Source organism: Fundulus heteroclitus, unplaced genomic scaffold, assembly GCF_011125445.2.
Source record: "Fundulus heteroclitus isolate FHET01 unplaced genomic scaffold, MU-UCD_Fhet_4.1 scaffold_100, whole genome shotgun sequence".
Classification (NCBI taxonomy): domain Eukaryota; kingdom Metazoa; phylum Chordata; class Actinopteri; order Cyprinodontiformes; family Fundulidae; genus Fundulus; species Fundulus heteroclitus.
In genome coordinates, this window is record NW_023396466.1 from 150,754 (window position 1) to 175,203 (window position 24,450).

General features: G+C 40.5%; 1 protein-coding gene across 1 annotated transcript in view; it reads right to left on the minus strand.

Annotated features, from left to right (window-relative positions):
• Positions 1-3,004: 3,004 nt before the first annotated feature.
• The window catches only part of LOC118558109 (glutamate receptor ionotropic, NMDA 3B-like), an 86,477-nt gene continuing 65,031 nt past the window's right edge, over positions 3,005-24,450 (minus strand). The window contains exons 2-6 of the mRNA XM_036128569.1: positions 18,697-19,397; positions 12,513-13,009; positions 10,992-11,263; positions 9,215-9,451; positions 3,005-3,187 (exon numbers count right to left, since the gene is read on the minus strand). Of these exons, the coding sequence (XP_035984462.1) occupies positions 3,032-3,187; positions 9,215-9,451; positions 10,992-11,263; positions 12,513-13,009; positions 18,697-19,397 (1,863 nt within the window). The 3' untranslated portion in view covers positions 3,005-3,031. The remainder of the gene's footprint in view (positions 3,188-9,214; positions 9,452-10,991; positions 11,264-12,512; positions 13,010-18,696; positions 19,398-24,450) is intronic.

The following is a 24,450-nucleotide window of genomic DNA, read 5'->3' on the forward strand; positions in this document are numbered from 1 at the left end:
TTGCTGGGTCTTCTAAGGACGTGTTACACAATTCAGAAGGCAGTTCTTATGGTTTCCTTTAAAAATTTATTTTCTCTTCCTGTCACTCTACCATAAGCCACATGTGTGGAGTATGCAGCTAATAGTTATCCCATCAAGATAATTCTCACTCCGGAACTGCAGATTTGTGCAGCTGCTCCACAGTTAAAATGGGCCTCTAAAATGGTTAACACTTTCCTTGCTTTGGTCTGTCAGTTTAGGTGGACTGTCATGTCTTGGAAAGTCTGCAGTTCTGCCATCATCCTTCAATGTTCTGATGATGGGATTGAGCAGGAGATGTTCAAACTTGAGATATCATTTTATAACCTTATTCTGCTTTAACAGCTTCCACAACTTTTCACTGACCTGTCTAGTGCCTATGTTAGTTTTCATGAACGTTTTTGTTAACTAATCATCTTTAACAGATTTCTGAGGTCTTCCCATTCAAGTCAAGTTTATTTATATAGCACATTTGAGCAGCAAGGCCGTTCTAAGTGTTTTACATCATAAAAACATAAAAACATCATAAACACATTGAAACGGTCACCAGTTGTAAGACCCGTGAAAAACATTAGTATTTTAAAGTCTATTTTCTGAGTTATAGGGAGCCAGTGTAAGGACTTTAGAACTGTAGTGATGTGCTTCTTTTTTTCGAGCAGCAGTATTCTGGATCAGCTGCCGTTGTCTGATTGATTTGTTTGGGCAAACCCGTGAAGACACCGTTGTAGTAATCAATGCGACTAATGATAAATGCATAGATGAGTTTCTCTACATCTCGTTGGGACAGCAATTCTTCAATACCAGAAATATTCTTTAGGTAATAGAACAGGCTGACTTTGTGACTGTCTTTATAGCCCCATTTACACTACCCTTGTTAAACCGATCCATGCCGCGCTTGGTCCGAGCTTGGATCAGTTAACCAAGCCGAGCTTGGTTCTGACAACCGTTTCCACATCGCGGTTCCTTGGTTCCTCGCCTCCTAGTGACGATCTGCGGTACTACTGCTCTCTAGGATTGAAGGAGGGAATCGAGCAAGTCAAAATGGCAGCGCCCGTAACATTCAGGAAGTTATACTTGGTTATAATTGTGGTATTTCGTTGTTTGCGGAGAGTCAGGCAAAGACGGCAACTTTTGGCGAATTTACTTGACAGAGTCGGCTTTTGGGAAGTGGATAAGACAAACAAACGTCTAATCAGGATTTACAGGTGCAGGAAACAAAGACAGACGCTGAGGTTCATCACACTGCTAAGCAGAATCATCACTGGAAATCGTGTGTCACGGTAGGGAAGCTAGTATTTTCATGAATGTCTGAAATGTCAGCTGACTGTAAGGAGATGACGCAGTCTGCTCATGCGCTCTTTGTTATTAGAGAACCGAGCCAGGGAAAAACCAGACCAAGCCCACACATGGAACTGGTCTGCATTTAGGGTGGTCCGGTTGTGTCTGGCACTGTTCAGTTCAGTTTGCGTTCCATTTACACTCGATAGTTATCTTAGTTACCGAGCTCGGACTGGTCTCGGCACGGTTAAAAGGGGGTAGTGTAAACAGGGTATATGTGTCTTTGAAGGTTCAGATCTGTGTCCATCACCACACTGTGGAAGGAATTCTAAACAATAACTGACTTTCTAGAGTTATTAAAAAGGAAAAGGTGGACTGATGAAGTTCCAGCACTTTTATTGAGAAACAGAGCAGAGATCAGATAGATGGAAAGTAATCGCACCCCAGGCAGTCTGTGTCTGGCTGTTTCTGCCCTGTCTTGCTTTCGGGTCTCCCTAATACTCGACAGTGGCCTTGCCATGGGACAAAACAAAGACAGTCTATCCTAGACAATCATCATCCCGCAGAGTAGCTACGCAACATTTGGCCTTGGCAATCAGCAGGGCCGTGCTCACAAGGGGTCCTAGGATTGAACCTTGGGGTTCTCCACATGTGACTTTTGTCAGCTCTGATGAGAAGTTACCTATTGACGCAAACAAGTCCCTGTGTTTAGGTAGGATTTGAACCAATTGAGTGCTGTACCTGAGAGGCTGACCCAACTCTCCATTTGGTTTAATAATATATCATGGTCAACAATGTCAAATGCTGCACTGAGGTCCAGAACAGCTGTTTTTATTCTACGACTTCAATTGCATGCAGAGGGACTCTATTTACTAACTCGTGACTTCTGAAGGCAAATGACAGGATCACTGGGATTTTTGTTAAAGGGGATATCTAAGTGAAAGGGACTGATTTCATATGCATGCAGAATAATTTGCAATGCTTACATGCACAAAATTTCACGATCGGATTAAACCGGATTTAGATTAAATAATTGGATTATACCATGTATACATCAATTCATCTCCTCATAATGTGCATGTGTATGCACCTGTATTTTTTTCAGAATAAAACCACTCTGACATGCGCAGTTATCAAATTCCCCTAAAACAAAAAACACAGAAGAAGTACTTCCGTCTTTGCAAAAAATTATAATCAAGGTAGTATTCTACGAGTTAATTTGTCTTCCGAGCACCCTGGGTGGACTTGCCTAAATACAGTTGAAATGTTAGATTTTGAGTTCTTTCATTTTTTCTAACAGAAAAAATTTGGAATAATTCTTTGCCTGACAAGCGTTTATATGCACGTTGATTGAATTATTAATCGGCATAAACCACCCCTATCATTTGGATTACAATTTCATTCCAATTGAACTTAATCCGATTACCATATTCCAATTGGCTTGTTTACATGACGCATATTGATTCTAATCAGTCCTTTATTCCAATTACTTTTGTCCATGTAAACGTATTTTCTATTTTTTCTAAATCATGTATTTTTTGTCATCTAATTCATATTAATGCACTACTTTGTGTTGTTCTGTCACATAAAATCAATATACTTCAAAATTTGCTGTGGTAGCCAAGTCGGTAACAGTACAAAGGGTGTACTTTCCCAAATCTCTGTAGCTGTGTGCGTCAGCAAATGTGTGTTGTTGTTTGAAGTGTTTGTAGATATAAGCTTGCATTCTTGCGCGTCATCTTACCTTTTCATCGTGAATTCCTGAAACCTGTTCGAAAGTTTTCTCTCCAACCATTACTGCAGCAAGGTTGGCTGTGTAGCTGGACAGCACCAGTAAGCAGAAAATAGCCCAAAGGTTCATCAAAAAGCGTCCCGTCCAGCATTTAGGAGTCTGAAGAGGAGTACCCGAAAAGAAACACAAGGAGTTATTAACACATGTCTATCATAAATTATCATTTGGCCTTTTAAAAAAAAAACAACAAAAAAAACGTATCCAACCTCTGTTCTTTCCCCGTCAAAAATCCCATATTATCTCTGCAGTAATTCAGCAAAACCAAAATGAGCTCAGAGAATAAACTGTAAGAGTATCTGTTGCAGCTCTTCGGACATATCTTTCTATGATATTGCCTGCAGGGGAATCCACCACCTGAAACGTGTAATGATTTATTTACTGAACTAATTAAAATCCACTTAAAAGAAAGAAAATAAATTCACTTCTAGTGTTTTAAAGGCTGGAGATTAATGGGTAATCAATTATACAAACAAGGTTATAACCCACTTTCACAACAGTGCGGAGAGGGTGATGAGCACTCAGAATAATTAGTTGCTTTACTGAAAAGGGAAAAAAGTCATACTAAATATTATGAGCAAAATTTTCCCATTAACATTTTTGAGGAAGAATGTCACCCTTAGGAAAGTTTAGATGTTCTTATTTAGCTCTGTAATGGCAATATAATAATAAAGGTGGCTTCATAATGCCAGCTCAGCAATGTTTTGTGTAAATTACATCCTTGTTTTCTGAATGAATGTAAGATATAAATCTTGTAAGACTTGTTTAAATTTGCTGTATACAAACACATTTATATAATGAGCTGAAAGCAGCATTTTCTGTGCAAACTCTCGTTTTCATCGAGACAAATACTAAAGTATTGTCCAGGAAAAAGCTCATCAAGCAGAATCCAAAATAGACACCTAATTCACTCTAACAACATTGGTTTGACAGCTTAGCCGCCATACTTGTTTGTCTTCACAATTTGTTTGTGTTTGCTCTTTAGAGGAAAAAAAGAGCTTCAGGGTTAAATGATTTGTTGGCAAAACACATCGCTAACAGAGATTTGTTTTTTCAAGCTGAGTTGCTCAAACTGTTCCATCAAAGCAGAGAAGGCCTCTAAATGTGAACCTAAACTTTGAGAACATCCACAGCCTTTTTTCACAAATTAAATTAAATGTTACACAGCCTGTGTGCTGCATGTATATGAAAGGACAACCCCTGCATTACCCATAGTTACCAATGTCCTGAATAAATAAACACACAATTTTCTCAAAAAGGATTTAAGTTCACACACAAAAACAAAACAAAAAGACACAACAGCAAAGCTTCTAAATATGCACTTTTTTTTGTAGAGAAGGCATAAGATTAGTAAAGAAAAACAGGCTCTACAGAATAAATCATTAGTTTATAAAGAAATACCAGTTTCACGTCAATTCAGCTGTGACTCATTTTGTAACCACACATTAGCATTTTATCAGATGACATGTATCATGAATTGGTGCTATATAAATACAATTTAATTGAATTGAATCTTTTAAAAATACACGAGTCAAATCAAAACTATTAAGATGTAACACTTAGTTCAGTTCAACTGCATACAGTCCACTTCGACCAGATAATAAATCAATGCAGTCAAATTCTGTTTAAACTGCCAACTCAAAACAAAATGTCTTTCTACGAATGCAGAGCCAATTATAAGTCAACAACTTTGCAGCAATACCTCCCACTGGAACATGATGTGGTGATAGTGTTATTAAATAATGTCATACTATGGTGAATTTGGCAAATTTTGAAATTGCGTTTCTTCCCTCCAGCCACCTCTGTAAGCCAAAAGCCTTAACTTTGATGATCTTTGGTCTTGGAAAATAGCAGCTATCATTAGCAACGCAACCCAATACCCTCTTCCTTTCTCTGTAGTGTTGGTTTCTTCAGAAGCAATCTAGAACATTCAGCCAACTTTTTCAACAATTCCTTTAGTGTAGACATTTGACGCTTGCCTGTTTGCATTGGCACTATTATACACCGGAGAAATACTCTGGGTATACTCTGCTCCCCGTAACCCACTCCAAAACAAATTGGGGATAGCTAATAGATATCTAAATAGATTAAATCAAATATCAAACCTGAACTTCACAATAAAAGTTAGCTATCGATTTACTTGCCCTGCCCTCCCCATCGTCTGAGAAAACATCACAGTTTGGCTCAGCACCCAGAGTTTCACACAGCTGTTGAAGGACATTTTAACAGGTCCTGGGGCTGCTAATGAACACAACTGTTAACTGACACATTAGCTGCTGCAAAGATCCAACACGTGACCTTTCAGTTATGCGACAATCATTAGAATTGCTTTTCCACCTTAGTTTTTCTAAGGAGCTTCCTTTAGGGACAACGTGTGATTATGCACTTAAACGTACTTCACGATGAGCTGCGAGCTCAACAAGGGGACAGGCATAATTTTATGAAAGGACACTTGCGGCTGGAAAATTTCAAGTTATCATAATGATGGATTTTGGAAGGCTGCGTTGCACTATGGAAAACAAAGAATGCACGGAGGACGGAGTCATCATTCATCCGCATTGTGGTTGGACGTGTTCGCCAATGTGACTGTGGGTGTGACACAATCTGTCAAATCTGACACGTCCTAGAAGAATGCTGTTAAAGCACAGTTGCATTTAAAATCCTTACATATTTATATCAAATAAATAATACGGAAACAAGATGTGGTAAACAAGATTGTCTCAACAGTCACTGGATATTTATTAACAGACAAGAAGCAATCCCATTTCTATACCAGAGCTTTGAAGTCCTACCCAGAGTTTATTTTCCCTTTTACAGCAGGGAGGATAAATATAGAAAATGTTAAGGTTTTCCTCTCTATATATAATCTGTAATAGCGCTATGAACATGAAATCCATTTCCAAGGTCAGTAACCCAGTATTCTAAGCATACTAAGAAATCTAAACCAATCAGTCTTTGTTGTTACTACATGTAATAATGTGGAATAATACAAGACAAAACTGCTGAACTCATGACAAAGATGCAACAAGACAACAAAAGTTAAGAAAATAAACTAAAATCTGTCAGCAATTAAAAAGCAATCCTACCACATGTCAAGGCCAGGTCATATAATTGCATTTATAAAAAAACAACTTCTAGTGTGTCACACAAGAAGCATCTTCTAATGGATAAAATCAAGACAGGTCTTGAGACCACATTTTCACATTTTTTTTCAAATGCAAAAATATTAAATATAACTAAAAAAATAACTAAAAATAATACTGTTTTTTTTTTCTTTTTCATTTTAACATTTTAGTGGTGCGAACTGTGGCCCTATGTTCCTAGTGTGAGATGATGAGAAAACACTTTCCAGTGTAAATATAGGTTTATCTGTGCAATATGCAGAAAGATAGACTACTAAGTGGGTTAGGTCCTGCACTTCCATCTGTCTTCTTCACCCACTCTGCTTGAAACCAGAGCTAAGTTCTTCAAGGTTTAAGATGTTATCAGTTGGTCAGTTTTATTACAAAAGTGTCGTGCAGTTGAATGTTTGGTTACATAAAAGTTTAGGTTCACCTAGATATTGTGGCAGAGCATCTTACCATAAAAGTTAGGTGCGGAACTGCAGCTAGTTAGTCTGGAGTGCTGTAATAGATTAATTTGCTAATGAGTGTCCACAGACTGATTTTAGCAGCAACTATATAACACTAATGTGATAATTGTTTTTGCCTTGGTCCTTATCCTGGCTCCCTCAATGACTTCTCCTGGTGTTCTTTGGTCTTGGTCTAGACTGTCTTGGGTTAGATGGCTGTGAGCAAAACACCACCTAGGACAACTTGTAGGGAGCTTCCCAAAGGAATCAACCTTTTTCCTAAAAATTATAAATAATGAACTCAGCTGCAGTGGACACTATAAATCTTTCACAGCACAAGACTGAACTGCTGGAGAAAGATTATTCAGGAATTAAATTAATACAAGATAAGGTAACAAAATATTGTTACCTTATCTGGTAACAATAGGGTGTCTGTCTGTGAGGCAGACACCCTATCTATTTTTAAGACTAACCTTAAAACTTTCCTTTTTGACAAAGCTTATAGTTAGAGTGGCTCATGTTACCCTGAGCTACCTCTATAGTTGTGCTGTGGTAGGCCTAGGCTGCTGGAGGACATCAGGGTCTAACTTTCTCACTCTACTGATTTCTACTGTTCTTCAGTCTACTGTTCTCCAGTTTTGCGTTGTATTACATTGAAATGACTGTCGTCATTTCAGCTTTTAACTTTTTGCTCTCTCTCTTTTTCTTCATAGGCACACCTGGTCTGACGTTCTGTTAAACTGTGACATCATCCAGGGAAGACAGATCACCCGCTACTACCATCTAATGTAGAACAGATTACTGGATCAATGTGTGCTTCTGTGCTTTTTTTGTCTCTCTTGTTGTGTCTCTGCTCTGTCTTCTGTAACCCCAGTCGGTCGAGGCAGATGACCGTTCATACTGAGCCCGGTTCTGCTGGAGGTTTTTCCTTCCCGCTAATGGGTGGTTTTTCTTTCCACTGTTGCTTCATGCTTGCTCAGTATGAGGGATTGCTGCAAAGCCATGGACAATGCAGACGACTTTTCCTGTAGCTCTACGCTTCTTCAGGAGTGAATGCTGCTTGTCGGGACTTTGATGCAATCAACTGGTTCCCTTATATAGGACATTTTTGACCAATCTGTATAATCTGACTGATTTTGACTTTGTAAAGTGCCTCGAGATGACATGTTTCATGAATTGGCGCTATATAAATAAAATTGAATTGAATTGAATTGTTGTCCTTTCATTTACTGCAGATTATTTGGAAAATCTGATAAAATTCAGGAGAATATAGTTTGCTTTTAGGAGATTGAAATTTAACTTTATGGATGTCAATGCGAACTTCATGCTAGTTCAGGGGAATGGGACCAAATATTATCTCGAAATACTGGACCAGCGGTGAAGTTTGGAGATGGGAACACTGTGGTGTGGGGTTGTTTTTCTTCATATACTGGCAGACGTCATATAATGGAAGAAAGGATGAATGAAAAAAAAATTCTAAACCATTCTTGATAAGGGGATATAATCAGGGTGGATTGATTTTTCAGAAACAATAATCCCAAACACACAGCCAGAGAAAGACTCAGTTTGTTTGAACAAAAGAAAATAAAGCTATTAGACCTGCCCAGTCAAGCACCCGATTCGAATCAAACTAAAAATCTATAGACATATCTAAACATCTGACTGTACAGGTGAGGCCCCCAGAACCTTCAAGATTTGAATTCAGTCTGCGTACCTCTACAGCCAAGTATTGAATACATTTCTGTGCCACGTTCAATACATATTTCACTGTCATTCCACTTTTTTTTTTTTTTAACAGATAATTGATGGACTAGTTTGCTTTGATTTCTTTGTATGCATGGATTACAGTATAGAAGTACTTATACTGAGAGGAGCATAAATGTGTTCAATGGTTGTTTACTACAGTGTAGCTACGGCAGACTTAAATCGAAGGCAACCGGACTGTTGCTCAGGTTTTTTGTGAATACCTTTCAAGGCCTATCCAGGAGTCTTTGTCAATTATAGAGGCCAGGTGCACATCATCACCCTCTCAACATCACCCTCAAGCGGTTTCCTTTCTCATATCCACAATTACCCTTTTGAACTCTGTCTAAGAATTTATCAGTCAGTCTGCCTATTACCTCCTTTTCTATCACCTTTGCATCCCTTAAGCAGCTCTCCTCCCCCTGCTTTCTTTTTTTAACTTTGTGTCTGACTACGTTCGGGAGTTAACCTCTAACCGTTAAATCTTTCACCACTTTTCATCCATCCCAATCATTCTCTCCAAAAACTCCCTTTGTATATGTCAGCACACTTACCCTTACCCTTTTACTTGCATTACACTCTATATTTCTCTACTTCATCACGGCCTACCCTCTTAACCACTCTCCTATTAATCTTTTCTCTGTTATGGCCATCTCTATCATTTCCGCCATACTTTTTCCCATGACGCCTCACTGTTTTTGCCCTCATTCTCATACTACACATCCTTCCTTTCATCCAACTTCCTTCGCTAAATTCTATTTTCAGGCACCCTCTGCATGAGGCCTCCTTGCCACAGAGAGGGAGAGCTTCTTTACCTTGGTGGCAACAGTGCGTCCGAAGAGTATTGCGTAGCAGAGATTGAGGGCAGATGAGTAGGAGAACACACGCAGCCTGTTCCTGCCATGGGGAGTCATGCCGAACGGGCTGTTCCACTCATACAAGGTGAGGAAGAGCGCTGTGAGGTGCAACGTGACAAAAATGCCCACCCACATGGACCAGTGGAGCGGCCACATGAAGGCTCCGATAGGCGCTGCCGTGTCCCGGCTACGAACCTGAACGATTGAAGAAAAGAAAGAAAAAATCATGAGATTGACACAATGCAGTTCCTCTTTTACATTATTTAATGCAGAACTGTGACTGTATATACCTTACTCTTTATATCCAGAAGGTAATCATAATCAAACCCCTTCTAATCATTATAATTGGTTTTAAGCAAACTGAATTAATTGCTTACTCTGCATGCATTTTAAGTGGAAGAATGTCGTGTTTTCCATAATTAAGTTCTTATTTTTGTAGTTGTGACGTTTCTTAAGCTACAGTAGCTCTTGTTTTGAACTTTTATAATTAACATTTCCTCCACAAAGCTCCACAAACTAATTATTGCCAAAAATGATCTGTCTCTCGCCAGAACACCAGGATTAAGACTGAAATATAAAGAAGAATTAAATAGTTATAAAGTGTGCGGTCTTACTGAAACAGTGATCGTGACTAAGAAAGATTCTCAAGGCTTCCACAAGGAATTAAACATTTTTTAAGCCGTGTGTCGTACAAACATGAACAAATTTCTTGGCACCCATGGTAAATACTTGTAAGTTGTCTTCAAATAAATTATCTTTTATTGCAGTGACATAATCTCACAAATCCAATCTCTATATTGAATATATTTACATAGTGGGCGGAAAACATCCCATGTCAAGAAATAGATGTTTTAACAAAACCCCTGTTGGCACTGTTATTGGTATTTCTAACACCCACTCTTAAAATAAATGTAACCAAAGCATTTCAATTAATAATTAACTTTTGTAATTGATCAGATGTTCTATAAACTTCTTTTTTCGGCTTTCCATCTTCAGGGATTGCAACAGCGTTTAATCTGTCACCATCTAACCCTGTCTTCAGCATCTTTTACCTCTCACACCAACAACCTTCATATCCTCTTTCAATCCAACAATAAATCTCCTTTTTGGTCTTCCTCAGCCTCAGCATTCGTCCTCTGTACATGTCCAAACCATCTCGATTTGGCCTCTCTGGCTTTATCTCTAAAACATCTAGGAGTTTCTTTTAACTTCTAACAGGAAAAAGAAAGCATGATATTCTGTTTTTTTTCTGGGGTGTACAGATTACATAAAACAGAGGCCTATTCCTGGTATCTTGGAGTCATCAAGTCTCCACAACAACCATTAGATGCTTTCCATGTGCCGGCTGCAAAGCCTATTCTGTCCTACCATAACAAACATAAACAGGGAGTTTGATAAACTTTACTGGGACTTTAACTGAACACTTTTGGTCAGATGAGACTAGGATTTTCAGGGGCAAGAGAACACCAGCCCTATATATATATATATATATATATATATATATATATATATATATTTATATAAAGGTGCTGTAGATGCTAAGAGACAACCTTCCATAACCGACTAAGTACACTTTCTAAAAATTACAGAGTGAGATTGTTCTGCTGTAATAAGATATGGATTTCTTTGAAAGATTCAAACACATCTTAACCAGGTGTGCCAATAAACGTGGTCAGCAGCATATTTGCAGCAAACTTGCAATAAACAAAATCATGGGAGTGTTAAGCAATGATACCAGAATGCCCAGACTGGTGGAGTAAAAGGGAGAGGTGAAATCAATGACTCTGCTCCTGGCAGAGTTGATGGAGAAAGAGGTGACGGCCATGTCTGCTGTTCCATTCCGGAGGTCCCCCACAAGGCCGGTCCAGCGTCCCGTCCCGCTCAGTGCACCGTATTTCCCATCTCCCACAATGTAAAGGTCAAAGGTAAATCCCATGTCTTCTGCCAGTTTCTCCAATAAGTCAATGCAGTACCCATAGCAGCATTTTCTGAGGTCCCCCGATAAGTCTAAGAGGAAAGAAAGAAGCGAGGATGATGTCAAACCATTCGGTCATTCATATGCATGCTTTGTAAGTGCAGTGGTTGCACCACTGGGAATCGCTACACAACAGTGATTCAAGAAAATTGCTGATGGATCATCAAAGGGAAATTCAGTTTAGACATTTTAATGAAGCTGGCACACTTGCTCGAGCTACATTTATTAAAATTAAGGCTAGAAAAACGGAAAAAAAAATAATAAACCCCTTACAATGTGTATAAAAAAACAGAGAGCTGGCAACGCAAAATATACTTTTGCCATCTTAATTTGTTTGGCAAAGCATTTTTGCAATCTTAGTTAATTAAAAGTGGCAGTCTGCCAACTCCTTTAACTTGGGCCCAGATGTCTCCATGAGTCCAAACTCAAAGACAACCATGTGGAAACTTCTGATCTGGTATATTTGCATCTGAAAGGGGCATAATGTTGAACAAGTTTAATTTACTTGTTGATCTTAGCATACCATCTATGGTTTGGAAACTTTCCTTACTCGTCTGAAGTTTTATTACATTACCAGAACATTACTTAGCCTTTCCGTAAGGGCAGGGAAGGATCCACACTGTGCCCACAAAGACTGTGTAACTCAGGTAATGACTTTATGTAACCAGATAGATAAAAGGCTAAGCACTGCCCTCTGAGCTTCATTATATTTATCATTGTATCATTGTGTATTCTGTTTAAAGGTATATTTTCTTTTTTTTAACAACACATCATCATGACTCACTGCTTTAACCTATTAATAAACGTCAAATTCAATGTTCCATTTGCATGGTTTTGATTGAAGTTAATGTTCAAAACTATGGTCATGTTGCCAAATATCTTAGAATCAGATTGCTTTCATATCAGATTGATTTAATTATTTTAATGCACTTTACTTGTGAATCTGGGATGGGACTGTAGAGCTCAGCCTTTAGCACCAAACCTGATATGTTTTTGAACTACACTCATCATTAGTGACCCTACACTGAAAAAAACCTTCTCTGCTATCCTGAGTTCTTTTCGATATGTAGTCAGTTACAGGTTATTAACATCAGGGTAGAAAAGATCAAACATATTGTTGAAAACAAGTGTGGCGTTTTGAGAAACTTAAAATCCTTCTGTAATGCAACAATTGACACTGGGTTAGTTTTTGTTACATATTTTACCCCTATTTATTTCATTTGAAATGTGCAACATACCAATACTCTGGTATTTAGCAGGTAATTGTCAAAACAAACCCACCTATTCCTTCCCAGTCCGTTACTGTAGAGTTAGGGTTGTGGAGCTGGTTGAAGAGGCCGTTGATTATGTCGGATCGATTGGTTTTGGGATCCAGACAGAGCTGACCTGCCGGACACAAACCGTCTTCATCCACCTCCCGTGTGAAGACAAATGGGTGTTCCACCAGCGTCACCACACGGAGACGGTGTCCCTCGACGGAAAGTCCTGGCCTCCAGCGTCCTCCAAAATAGCCGTCCCCCTGGCCATCCCCTCCTCTCACTCCAGCTCCGAGGCCTTGTCCCTGGCTGTTACCGAGCCCTCCCACCAGGCCCAAAATGCCCCCCTCCAGCTCCAGTCGACCTCGGGTCCATTGTCCTACGGTAACCCAAGCTGGCTGACCCAGCGCTCCTCTTTTAAGACTCCACACGTGGAACAGTTGTGAGGAGAGGACTCGAGAAACGTAAGCATCCACTTGGATCAGTCCCGTGGAGCCAGTGAAGGAAATGTTGGACAAAAACCTCAAAGGAAAGAAGAAGAAAAAAAATCAGCCAGAGAAAACAAAATACATTTTCTGACTTAAAACGTGGGGGGAAAGTGTGAAAGAAGCACCTGTACACTTTATATCTAATGTTTCGAAACCTGGCACAGATGGGCTCAGTCTGGTTGTAGAACCCTTGGAGGTCTAGTCTCAAATGGGTAATTGAATCTCCCAGACGGTCATAATTAAAAGTTAATGCAGTGCAGGGAGGGTCTCCTTCTATCTGCCAGTCCATACAAACAGTCATTGCTATTCATCTCACTCATCTGGTGGCCCTGCACTGGTCTTTACTGTGGAATATATTAGGGAGAGCAATCCCCATTCATACATATATGTTCTCTGGCCTCTGTTAAAACCACATAGGGATTGTGAGTTCATGTCTTGGCATTTGATCATGAGGGTGCTGTCAGGTGACGACTCGGACAGGCATGCAAGGTCTATTCCATCCTAATTAGTGGGGGATTGTGAGGAGGTTGCAAATCATAGGAACGGTTGTGCAAATGTTAAAGCAAGTAAGGTTCACTGCCTTTACTGTGCTCACTGAACCATGCCGTGGATGGTCACGGTCAAGACTTGAAATGGTAAGTTTTGCTTCCTGCTAAAGGCGAATGAGTGTTTGAGTCGTGGTTCATAAATGTGGTGTATGCAGAGGACAATGACTAGACTAAACTGATCATGTGGGTCATTAATCTCTTTTCTAAGCCAAATTTTAAGAGCTTGTGTGTGTTCCTGCTCGTGAATTTGCTCATTGCCCCCACATTACATTAGAATTTACGTCAGCATCCCGATGAATCTAATGAACCTGATTAAAGATGCCTCCGTCTCATTCCACATTAACTTGCGTTGTGGCTTCAGCAGCTCTCCCTGCCTCTTTTACTATAAAGTGGAAGAGCTAGCCTTGCCTTAAGATGAAATCGCTCATGGTAATAGCGCAGCTGAATCATCATATCGAACAGACAGCAGATTCATCAAGCCAACCCACTCTAGACTCATACTCTAATGGGTTGCGCTGGCCAGAAATAGAAAAAAATAAATAAATTAACCACAAAGTAAGCTTTACTTTAAATCTCCTATCTGGGCAGGACACTACAAAACCACTTTCTCACACAGTGACAAGTTTGGATAGGACTCTGCCGTAATATGGATGGTGAAAGAGTTGAGGTAAAGAAAGTTAAACGTTTTCAAGCCTTATAAATATGAATCCAGCATGTTGTATCGTTGAACCAGGCCAAAAGCAGAATTTAAAGAAGGATTGCGGATGTCAAAGCAGCTTGATGAGTGAGCCCGCAGTGTCAGAGAGGGATGGCTTCCTCTCACCAACACCTGGTCCTGGGTTACCCGGCCAGCCTGAATGTCAGCAGAGCGGCTGGTAAGTGATGACTCTATAAGAGAGTCGCAGGCATGTGCCTCGGCCTATTATCACTCCATCTCCTTTAGTTTGGAGCGAAGTTTACTCCCTCTGTCTTTTTGTGAGTGCTGGGGATGATACAAGACTTGCTTGTTTCGACGGTTTTAATCTCCTCTGTGGAGATGGAATCAGCGTGGCAGCTGTGTCGAGTGAGATGGAACTTGACTGGCAGATCTCACTCTGATAACAATAGCCCTCTATCTGTTCCCCTCCCTTAACTCTCCCCCCACATCCTTTTTCCTTACAAGCTTCTCTTTGACTTGATTTTGATTTTACCTTTAGCCGCTTCCTACTTCCTCTCTCTTTCATCTATCTGCTTGCCTTGACCAAGGTCTTGTCTTTCTCTAATGTATTTTTGGGATCTTTCAAGTTTGGAGATTTGAGGAAGAAAAAAACAATATGAACATTGGTACTTTGGCTTTATCTTCGTAGCTCCACAGTTTTTGGATTTGAAAGTGTAACATTTTGCTTTTCCTCACTTGTCCTCCTCCCTCGCGCCTTGCCTCGCTCATATCTCCAGACGTCCCCTTTCTCCCTCCTTGCCTCTCCCGCTCCATCCCTTGGGGCATTGAGCTGTTAATTGCCTCCTCCATGTGGAAGTCTCTCACTTCTTTCAGCTTTGTTAGCTTTCTCCCGAGCAATGCCATGTCTGGCTGTTGGAGGGGAGGGATAAGAATCAGGCAGTGCGGAGGGAGAGCTCTGAGTGTAACTTCACGGGTTACATAGTGTGATAGTACGACCCTCTTTTATCAGTCTCTTTCATGCAGGAATAAAGGTCACTGGCACTGTATTGCCAGCAGTACCACTATAAACAGCCCAATCTGAAAGTCTATAGACTCTATCCTAATTGAACCTCCACAGATGGATTGTGACTCTCCCTAGTGTCCTGACAGTGTTTGAGGTGATGTTTAACCATTAGTCAGTTCTTTACTCTTTAAAGAAATACAAGACTACAAATGAGGCAGGTGCAACGCTGACTTGGCAGTGCTTCTTTCAGTATGTGATTAATCTAATCTGTTCATAGTGCACTGTTTAGCAAGTACAATATTTACGGTAGCAACAATCATCATTTACTCTGGTGAGATAAGTGAAATGTGTTGGAAATGAGATTTGATAAGAGCAGTTTTAGTTAGAGAATGTGATTATAAAGTGAAATCCAGTTTTTAAACTGAAAGCTTAAAGATTAATCCTTAGATTGGACATTAATAGGGCGAATGTTAAAGGCATCAGATCCATTAGAGAACACAGCAACTTAAACACTACAGCAGTTAAGTTTGATTTTTGCACCGCAATCTTATTTAATTGTTATCCTTTCATTGAGAATAGGTACATTTTAGGGACAGTGAAAATCTACACCTTGCACTAGACATTGGATACTTGCTGGCATTCAAGGAATATGCGTGTCAACTGACAGGGCAAAAGTGTTTCAGTTTGGAGGGAATTTACAGAAGAAGAGATCAACGCCTCACACAGAATCAGCTACATGGGGCTTAACTGGGTTTTTAAAGTGTGTTGGAGTGAGTGTGTGTGTGTCCAAATGTGAGGATTATGTTTTCCTACTTCAAGTGAAAACATCATTATTTAATAGGCACTGTGTTTGCTCCCTGCATGTCTTTATATCACAGAGAGCACCTTGACAGATTTGCGAAAGCTTTCTGAGGCGTTTTCAAAAGCTGCAGGGATTGAGGTGATGGTAACGGCACGGACAAACACACAAAACCCTTTGGTGTCAGTCTGTGAATCTATATCGCACATAGACCTCCTCCCCACCTCTGGCATGAGAGCGCTGTTAAGAAATTAGCGCCCCTATTGTGCAGAGGACAGACAAGGGCAACAGCCAGAGCGTGGAGAGCCAAGAGCAGGAGCCTGGAACTTACCACAAAAGTGTCACTCAGACAGCTAATGAGCTCACAGGCACCTAGTAGTGGAACCAGCTGAATTTAATTGTAGTTTGTCAGTGTGATCAATGTGTTGTAGGGTGATTGTATAACTGCTCACTCGTGGGACCACGTCTCGCAGTTTTAAGCTCCCAGTAGTAATAATTTTACAGCCGAAAACAGGAGTTTGCCCCGCGGCAGGCTGCAGGAGTTAAAAAGCGCATTTAAGGATGAAGCTAGGCATGACAAGAACCGCTGCTTGTTCTACATCATCTGAGGGAAGATATTAAATGGCTGGGGAAACATATGCATCTTCCACATTTGCTGAATGTTTCTTCGAAAAAGACTACAGGGTGCAGGCCTTGGCGCGTGGCAGAGAGTAATGTTTAGTGGTAAGTTTAATTCAAAATAATAAGCAAAAACTACTTTCTCGAAAATTTATTTTCTAACTATGCCTATCACGACAGGACGATTAATGCCTGGTTCACATGGCAAGATTTTTTGTCGGCTGATTTTGAAAACGTGCGAGACCGTACACAGGACAATAAAATATCGTAGATGTAACAGGTTTTCTTGGACAGTGTGTTGCCTCCGGTCAAACACACCAAACCCAAACAGATTTCACTCGGGATCATTCCGATGTCAGACAGGAAATCTTGCAACACCTCTCGAGATCACAGGTGAGTTCAGAGTAAATATACGTGGCAGACGACAAAAAACAATAGAGATAGTTGTGCACTAATTAAAATAAATGTTGGTTAAAGGAGTGGAGACAGTGCAAACAGCTCTACATTTGATATGGAGGTGAGCTATTATGCTTTTTTTCCCCAGCGGGTTTCTGTCACCTCGCTTTCTGATTGGTTATAGTCACGTTCAACAGGCGGCGTGCTCGGTTGCCCTCGGGTAACACCACACATGCTAGGATCTCGGGCCAAGACAATCCAGCACGTTAAATATCCCCGATTTGAAGTCCCAACATCCTTCCAAATAGAATAGATCACTCTTAAAAAACCACACGAGGCAGTAATATCTCATAAGACAATCTTAAGCGCCATCCCGATAATCAGGACGTCCTTAAGATTGTCGGAAGGGGAAGATCGGGGCCAAAAACTGGAGTTAATTATCCTGCTATGTGAACCTGGCATAAGGCAATTGAGCACTGGGCTTAAAAGCCATTTTTTGACTGTGAACAGATGTCTCAACTAGTTACAACTTTCAAAGTACAGGCCTAAAATCACTATTATAAAAAAAAACACATCTGCAACCCTGGTGCCCCCACTAATTACCATATTCATTTTGCTTTAAAGCTAATAAAATATGGCATGCTAGAGTATCTGCATACAGATTCCATCTATCACAGCAATATCACATTGTAGGTCTGAATCATGTCACTTGTGTAAATTTAAGAAGGACGTGGTGAATAATAAACAAGTGCCTTATTAAAAAGGATACTTGTAAGCTTACGAGCCTTTATCTTGTGGTATTTTCACACCAAGTGAGTTTTTAATTAGTATCAGGTGTAGTGCTTCCATCCTCTGAACCATTTCACATTGCAGCTACAAACTTTACTGTATTTTTGGTGTTTAGTGAGGCAGTAGCATCTAATTGTATAGTGGAAGGATGAGGCTACATGGTTTTCAAAATTATTTGGAAAATAAAATGTGTCAGACGCATTTAGCCCCCTTTCCTACTCTGAAAGAGGTTTGCCTGTGAATTGTATTGAACAAGCAGCATTATGAAGAAGGAACACAGCAGACAGGTCAGCGAGAAAGTTGCTGAGACATTTAAATCAAGTTCGAGTTACAACGCATCTTCAGTTTTGAAAATGTTGCACAGTACTGCTTAATCCATCCAGGTTGTGGTGGCGGCTTCATGCTGTCGGGATTCTTTCCTTCATTATGAACGTGGAAACTGATCAGAGTTGATCATAAGATGGATGGAGTACTTGGAGACTGGGATGGAGGTTAACTTCCAAGTAGGAACATGACCCTAAACATAAAATCAGAGCTAGAATGCAATAGTCTGGATTAAAGCACACTCATGTGTGAAAATGGCCCAGTCAAAGACAATACTTAAATCCGACTTAGAATCTATGAATTACAGATTCCTGTTCACTTTTTTTCAGCCCATGCTGTTGTGTAAAGAAGACATCAGCGGAATAGCTGCAGTTGTAATTGCAGTGAAAGGTGGTTCAGGTGTGAACTGACCTAGATGGAGGCTAAATGTATACACACTTATAACAACAGTGTACATTTAGGTTTTGCGATTTTAAGGTGACAAAATGTAAAAAAAAATGTAAATAAATAATAATAAAAAGAATCAAGCTATGGATACTATAGATAGGGACAGTATGTGCAGTTATGTGTGTATGCTTATTCATACCTGGAAAGATACTGCCCAGAAGATGGTAGTTCATGCCTGTTTGGTTTGTCGTAGCAGTTGACCAAGTTCTGAACCAGAGCTAACTCCGGCTTTACCAAGGTGGCAGCGGTGACCGCACGACCAATCAGCTGTAAAGCATCCCGTATGTAGAAGCTTATCGGTTTGCGTCCAACCTCCCCATAGGCCAACAGTCCAAGGGGACCTCCCAGAGTGTGCAGTGAGTCAGGGGACAAAGGATATCCCATGATCCACTGCAGAGCTGGAAGTGATGGCGCAAGCCGCTGAGCGGCCCGCAGGACAGATGAGAGACACTCCGGGTCAGATCCCATGAGGAGCACGGAGGAGATTGGCGAGGGGGAGCGCAGGAAGCTGGAAGAGATGATGTTCAAAGCCTCTTCTTCCATTTGATCCTCCCTCTTCTGCTCGCTGGCCTCCCCCCTACTGTCTCTGCCGCCTGTGATGCGAGTCAGGTTGATGATGTCCCACAAATGCCAAGCAGGGCCACTGTGGCTCTGCAGGTGAGTCAGCAAGCCGTCGCTGCCTTCATCCCATCCGGGGCAGATCACAGCTGCTCCTCCCCACCTGCCTTCTCCTCGGTTCCCTCTGTCCCTGTCCCCATCTCCGCTCTGCAGGACTGCCAGCAGCAAGCTGCCCAGGATTGATGGAGGCACCCGGGCCGACATTTGCAGGTGATACTGATTCTGTAGAAGAGATAGATAAATAACAGGAAATGTTAACTGTGAAAGATAAGAGGACAAAAAAAGCAGAATTCAAAAAGCCAGAGAGGTAAGTAAGGGGGAAAAAAGATTAAAAGAGAGATTAAAAGACATCGCAACACACCTTAGGGCTAAATAACATTAATGAAAACATTAAACACAGCTTTTATAAACACCAGAGACTGCAAAACAATCCCTGTCGCTCTGGCAATTTACCACAACACAGATCAGAAACAATTAAACAGTCATATTTGCTCATTATCTCTCACTCCGAATGAAAAGGGACACGTTGGTGCAAACAAGGAGTCAATGATTCGCATCCAATCTGCAACATCACAGTTGGCTTGGCAGGACAACAGTAGCATCCACAGTTCATCCAGAAGCCGGCATTCCAGAACCCCCTCCCCGAAAACACTGGCTTGTTTCATACTGTTCCAAGATGGATAACACAGTTGTCCTTGAATGCCGCTCACACATGACCCCCCCACCCCCACCCCCACCCCCACCCCCACTTCCTTTGAGGGGTTCTATCAATTTTTCATCCTATCAGTGCTCCAGGCAAGGTTGATGGTGGGTGGGGGGCTGTTTTAAACAGATAAGTCAAAGGTTTAGCCTTAGCTGGTTTAAGCTTTGCTTTAAATGCATCCATCTCAGTCCAATCTCAGCTTTACAATGCAGCCAGCTTTTCAATCTTTTTTGTTTTCTTTTGTCTTGTTTTTCTTTACCATGTTAGGGTAGATTTGCTCAACAATAAGCAGGATAGTAATATATTCCCCCTGTTGCATAATTAACGTCTTTCAATAAAAGGGACAATAGCCCACATCATATTACACCAAGATATAGACTTAATGTATTATTAAAGTCTTGTTTTCTCTGACTGTAATAATATTAACATTTCTGTCTAGGTCCAAACTTTGGTCTGATAGAGAATCTTTGGAGGGAACTAAAGCTTGGGTGGATGCTAAGGAGGCCTTACAAACCTCAAAGACTCATCGCCAAAGATAAACTATGAAAATAACACCTGGAACATGCGAAAAGCTGGCCAGCCATTATCATAAGGGTTTTATTGCTCCAAGCCCAAAAATGAATTTTAATTAGATTATTTTAACATTTAATTTAATTATAGAAGTAGCTGCTGTGTGTCTGATTGTGTTTTTTTAGCTGCGATATGTTTTCTTGTACTTACAGTCTGTGTAAGACTGTAGGTACAAGACATCCTCTTCGGACCACAGTCAATCAGAGGATCCCAGTCCAACATGTCAGACTTTCAAACCAAAAGCCGAACAAAACAAAGTGAAACACAACCCTACCTAAAGATCACAAATGCCACCCATCAACAGCACCAGTACACGCCAGCTGGGATGGCATTAAATTCACCCATTAGAGTGACATGGACACCCGTACACAGTCCATTGTAACCTGCAAACTGCAGGACTCAGGTATAGCAGTCTATCAAACCTCCCCTAAACATCTCAACAAGATGCAGATCCCAACCATGAAGGCTGCCCATAAATACGACAAGGAAGGAGAATGGAATCTAAACAGAAGCAACGAAACCAGCCAGCGGCCAAATACAGTTATGGCAACAAAAATCTTGCAATTGATCAGAGTTCATCAGATTTTGTTTTAGCAAACGAGGATGTGACATCGCAACAGAAGCTTACTTAGAGAAAAACATTGCACCATTTGTTTCTGCCACTTTGTTTAAACTCAGAGAGAGAAAAGTGGAGAAGAGGTGCGAGGCTGGGAGCTGCATGCACAGTCAAGGTTTCATATATGGGGTCATTCTGTTTAATAAAAACTCACTCTCACTTTGAGTTCAACACATTAGGCACTATTTAAAGATAACTCATGCTTTGATTCAAAAAGTTTTCATGGAGTTCAAAAATATTAAAAACATGATCATTCATATTTTAGGAACACTTCCAGGATGCAATCTTATATATCTTAATAAATGTCCGTTGTGACTAATTGTACGAGTCATAGGCCATTGACTGTTTAGCAATGGTCAAATTCAGTAGAACACAATTCAATTCAAAAATACTTTATTAGTCACAAAGGGAAATGAGATGCTGGTGTAACTCATAGAGGTTTCTTCAACGAGTTGTTGTAGATACCGATGGCTGCAGGCTGGAAGGATTTCCTGTAGCAGTCTGTCTTACAGCAGATCTGGAGAAGCCTCTGACTGAAGACACTCTGCTGTTGTACAACAATCTGATGAAGAGGATGCTTAAGGTTGTCAATAATGCTCTGCATTTCTTCTTTGCACAATCGTCTACAGAGGTTCTAGAAGGGTCCCCAGAACAGTTAACCTGACGCCGCCAGATAGATTTGCTTCGCATATCCATCTGGGAACCTTCCGTTGAAGTAATTTTGGGAAGGGGCGAAAATACTGGTTAGCTGATTGGCCTATGTTGGTGATAGACGGGCCAAATAAACCAATCAGATCAACGAAGCATATGACGTACTCGTCAACATGCTTCGTCGTCGCTCTGTTACGAGCGACGACGAAAACACAACCACAAGCCAAGCTACTCTTGCTGCTGCAGGTAAAGGCTCGTTAGCTCAGCAAAGAAATATGCTGTAATTCCGATAAAACTTGCTCGATAGCCACGCTAACGCTAGTTTCATCGGCTGAAGCCGCCATGTTCTTTAGACTGAACTGCCTTTGGATATCTGGCAAAATGGATACATTTTTATGCAGCTAGGCCTTTCATCCACACATAAATGCCGTTTTACATCTCTAAAAACTAATGATTCTCAAAACTCTGGCCAAAGTGGAGATTTCTAAAAACTAAATTTTTTAGCCTGCACGTGTACATAACAGACAATGGGCATCTCAGGTTGTTTATTTCCAACTGACGTTACCACGGCTCCATACAGCATTTCCTGTCTTCACCTTGATATCGAGAGTTCAAAGTAAAAACATATACGGAACATTCTAAACATTACAGCTGGTTCAGAGGCTTTTTGTTTTTGTTTTCACAAGCCCAGCAGCTCCAACATATTGATGTGCAAAGGAGAAAACACGGTTGAACGTCAGCTGTCTTACACGGGCACAATACTGTTAAACATAACCTTTATTTTGAAGGACTCTGAATGGCAGACGTAGGTTTTAGCTTTGCGGTACACTGCCCCCTATGTGTCTGGCATGTTTAAAACAACGGTCGTGGTGAATTTATATGGGTTTATGTGGATGAAAACTTTTCTAAAAACCATCCTGTGCGTACGATATAATTTTTAAAACGATGTGGGAGAGAGTGATATTAGTTTTTATAAAGACCTGGCTAGTGTGTGCCAAGTCAGTAGCTCTGATGCTGCCAACAGATGATTGCAGAGGAGAGGAGACTCTCCACAACAGATTTATGGAAGATCTGCAGCATCTTGCTGCAAACCCTGAAGTACCTAAGCTTCTTCGGACAGAGCAGTCTGCTGTGCCCCATCTTGTAGAAAGTTTCCCAGCTGCGTGTCCAGTCCATAATATGATACTACGGTACTTTACTTTAAACAAGCAGAGCTTTCTTATTAGTTTGTAAAGAAATATCTGAGACAGAGTTAGAAAATTGTCAGTAAACTTCTCGTGTCTGCTGACGAACCTTTTGATATAACTCTGAAACTCTGAGAGTGCATAGCGTGTTTTCTTGCAGTTTTCAGCTAATTTAGTAGGTCACATTCCACCGACAGGAACCTGCAGCAACCAATACAGTCTGTTTGTCATTGTTCGTTTCGAAGGTTTTGAAAAGTGTTTCAACTATGCCTAACTGAACTTTTTTGTTGTTGTTGTTAGACACTGAACTTCCTACAACCTTTTTATTTTCTAGGCTGTTTTTTTTTTTTGTGTGGGTTTCCACTTGACCTGGCCTTCTCCTGCAGTGCTGCTGCGATTTGGGAAAAGACGTCTCTATCAACTTTGTAGTCCAGGATATGAATAAAAACAGTGAAATCAATCTCAGATTGTCAGTCACAGACTGCCACTGTAAAATATGAAAATAGGTAGATGGTGGAATTTTATTTTATTTCATCTCTGAGTTATCTCAGAAGACATTTGTAAAAATCCACCGATATTTAATAATTAAAGCCTGTGATGTGTCTTGTAGATTAACCACATGCGCTGCAGCAACGTGTCTGCTCTATTTAAACTTTAAATCTGTGAATCTCAGAGTATCGGTGCTGTAAGACATTCTAACTTTATTCAATTCAAATAGTTTGTATTTGTACAGCTCCAGTTCACAACACATGTCATCTTTAGGCATATTACAAAGTCGGTTTTATAAAATCAACCAGACAAATTAGTTCTACATTTTCTACCTCAGGAAACCCAGCAGATTGCATGGAGTCATTGACAAGCAGCTTTCACTCCTCCTGAAAGAGCACGTAGACAGTTTCTTGCATTGTTGTTGAATTTGCATCAATCCCTCGTACGGAGCATGCATGTATTCAAAATGTCTGGAGAAACAGACATTTTTCTCCAGACATGTCTGGAGAAACAGGGTTGGACTGAAACAGGTGCACCCCTTAGTAATAGGGATTTGTTAAGGTCATTGTTGGCCTGTAAATTAAGCCGAAGCTGGCTCCCTATTACTAAGGGGTGGACCTGTTTCGGTTCAATTTGCACGTTATCTAAGCCATAACAAGGCTTTTGTTGGGCAATACTATAAAGGTTGGAACTCCATACTACTCCAGACATTTTGAATTGAGAAAGCTTTCTGGATGGGAAGCGAAACGTCTTCAAACTTTGGAAAAAAGTACAGTTGTTTTGTTTTTTAACTTTTTTGGAATGACCATGACCTGGATGACTGAGAATCTTCACCAGCAAGCTCAGGATCAGTATTTAGGTTAAGAGGAGCACATACACTAAGTTGTAGAAGAAGCTCAGCCAATAGCTATGTCTAAGAGAGAAACAGGACTAAAGACAGCACTGCAAAAAACGGAACTAAAATGTTCTTGAAAGAAATGTTTTTTCTTAAATTGAGTAGGTAAATAAGATGATCTGCCAGTGGAATAAGTATTTTGACTCCTAAAATAACATAATTTGATA